This window comes from Malurus melanocephalus, unplaced genomic scaffold, assembly GCF_030028575.1.
Source record: "Malurus melanocephalus ecotype Western Australia unplaced genomic scaffold, MMel_1.1 scaffold_58, whole genome shotgun sequence".
NCBI lineage: Eukaryota > Metazoa > Chordata > Aves > Passeriformes > Maluridae > Malurus > Malurus melanocephalus.
The window spans coordinates 2,710,720-2,713,406 of record NW_026623290.1 but is presented as its reverse complement, the minus strand read 5'-3'; the positions used below and the strand labels follow the sequence as shown (position 1 = coordinate 2,713,406).

Genomic DNA, 2,687 nt, shown 5'->3' with positions numbered 1-2,687 from the left:
GGGCGGGCCCGCGGCCGTGAGGGACTGGGCACCCTGGAGCGCTTAAATGGCGAAAAACCTCGCAGATCATCCCATCCCACTGTATATAGGACACTGCCAACTCCACGCTAAACCGTGCCTAACAGTACCACATCACGCGTCTTTTAAATACCTCCCGCGGTCGTGATTCCACCGCTGCCCCGGGCCGCTTGTTCCAGAGCTTAACCGCCYTTCAGATGGATCAGTTTCCAGTTTGAAGCTCACCAGAGCAGCCTGAGGTTGTTTCYTCTTGTTCTACTGCTCGGAGAAGAGACCAAATGTTAAGAGCAGCTCAGGTCAGTCCGGTGCCCCTCCTCAGACACCTGCTTTTCACACTCCGTATTAGACAACAAATGAGTTTATTCCGTTATCACTGCACTATTGGTAAATACTGTGAATCATAGAATAGTTTGGGTTAAAAGGCATCCTTAAAATCATGGGCAGGGACATCTTCACCAGACCAGGTTGTTCCAAACCCCATTCACCTTGAAATTCCCTGCTTTTCTCACAACCTGTGCCACTGTCTTACCACCCTCATTGTGAAAAACTTGTTTCTTAAGTTTACTGAGAGTGAATGCACCCGGTGAATGTTTTGATTGTAAACGTTTTGGTTTCTTAATATCTTGGTTTGAAATCTGCATGGTAAGTTAAGCTAAGTGACTCTGCCATGTGTTTAGTTATTTTCCAGATAGTCTAACCCAGTGATATTCAGAGATGGTGTAGATCCTTGCACAGCACATTTAATCCCTTTACAACTGTCACGGTTTTCTTGCAAGCTTGCTATTGTAAGGCTTCAATGMTGGAAAATTTTAAAAGATTAATAGAAAATGGGTTTTTTTTGCATGGACACCTGGGCTACATGTTAACGTCAGGCAGTTTTGGCAGCAATTCATACGAAACCTGGCTCAGTTTATTTTTAAGCCCAAAAGTTATTACTCAAGTTTTTTAGCACAAATCTTTTAAGGACCAAATACTATCCATTTCTGTTCAAATAGCACCACTCAGTGTTCATTTCTGGTAAGCGACACTTTCCTACACCTAGCTGTGTGTTGGCAGCAATGCTGAAACTGTTTAATTAAAATAAGGAAGAAACTTTGGTCGTCTTAGCTGAAATGTCAGAAGCCAAACAGCTTTTTCTTGTTTCAGAATTAAGCCACTTAAATTCAGTAAAAAAAATCACAGTTATAAAACTATCTAGTGTCACTAGCTGTGCCATTAAGAGCATTTGCACTATCTTGCTGTACATGTAGCTAATATACAGAATTCACAGCAAACATCCATAGTTTTGTGTCCCTCTGTGCTGTGTGTATTTAGTTATTTCGAGATTCTGATGCAGAGAGAAGTRTTTGTAATGTAATTGTTTACAGAAATACTTCTGTGCATCTCTTAGCTGTGAGTATCTTTGTCACCTGGAAGGATTTAATTTCCAATTACATAGTATTTCCTGAAAACAGAGAGCTCCCTATAAACATGTTTGAATATTGAACATCTTTCCTGCAGGGAAGGTTACAGGCCTATTCAACTCAGTTTCCTTTTGAGCAGATAAAATCTGTGTTTACTCCTAAGAGTAGTTTGCTTTATTAAATRGTGTGAAGAAAAGCTGTACTTGTKAAAGAATTGATCTATGTTTTGTGTRTCAACTTATGCCAGAATACAAATTGACCWGAATTAAAGGTCTATATGATTTACTGAAAAACGTAGTATTACCCTTTAAAAAAAAATTACAGCCAGCTACTTTCAGAGATGCTTCCCCTACTGTCTGGAGTTACAGATATTTTACTCATTTTATCTTCTCTTTTTGTTTTCTTAATGGAAGTGAACTAGATGGCTGAGAAGRCCCCAAATAGCACATAGAGCTGTCTYGGCCATTAATTYACATAAAAGGCTGGGCCAGWTSGACTTTTAATTGCCTTAAGCTTGTCAGACATGCGCGAGCTAGAGCATGTTTTAAATACATGTTTTAAGATCATGAATATGATCTTATTTAGAGAAAGAGCAAAAAATARTAGACTAAAAATAAGTCATTGAATCACCTGCATGTTCGATGAGAATGTTTTTAATACCTGCCTTTTCTGCCTTGGGAGTGTGTGTGTTTTTTTCCTGTTTTCTTTTCTTTTTCCTTTTGAAAATTGTGAGCATGCCAAATTTGATTAACAATRCAGACTAAATAATACTGCACAGGAGTGAAACATTGTCTGGGACAATTTGTCTCCTTTCATTTTATTATTTCACACTAGCATTATTCTGACACATGCTATGAATCATTTCTCTTTGCTGTTATTAGGTTTTTGGCTATTAAAGTGATTAATCTGCTTGTTAATAATATAACTACAGTTTCTTATTCTAACTTATTCCCCAAACACCCCTCTGTTCACAGAACAAAAGGAATTAAATAGTTTATATGATATGATTTAAGGATTGTTTTGCCAGACACTTGTGCGGATGTCTCCCATTTTGGCTGTGAATTCAGTGTGGAGTTTTTCTGTAATGCTTGTTGCTGAAAAGCAATGAACCTGTTCATGGTACATTATTGTCTGAAACGTAGCAATCCGTGACACCTTTCAGTGTATCTTTTACAAAAAATGGGGACAGGATTCTTGTGTGTCATATTGGCAGTATGGTTTGCTGATTAAGGCACATGTGTGGAAAGTTAACCTATATGGGATCTG

General features: G+C 38.5%; 1 protein-coding gene across 1 annotated transcript in view; it reads right to left on the bottom strand.

Annotated features, from left to right (window-relative positions):
- The window catches only part of CFAP161 (cilia and flagella associated protein 161), a 9,232-nt gene extending 7,175 nt beyond the window's left edge, over positions 1–2,057 (bottom strand). The window contains exon 1 of the mRNA XM_057365796.1: positions 2,052–2,057. Within this exon, the coding sequence (XP_057221779.1) occupies positions 2,052–2,057 (6 nt within the window). The remainder of the gene's footprint in view (positions 1–2,051) is intronic.
- Between the last annotated feature and the right edge of the window lie 630 nt (positions 2,058–2,687).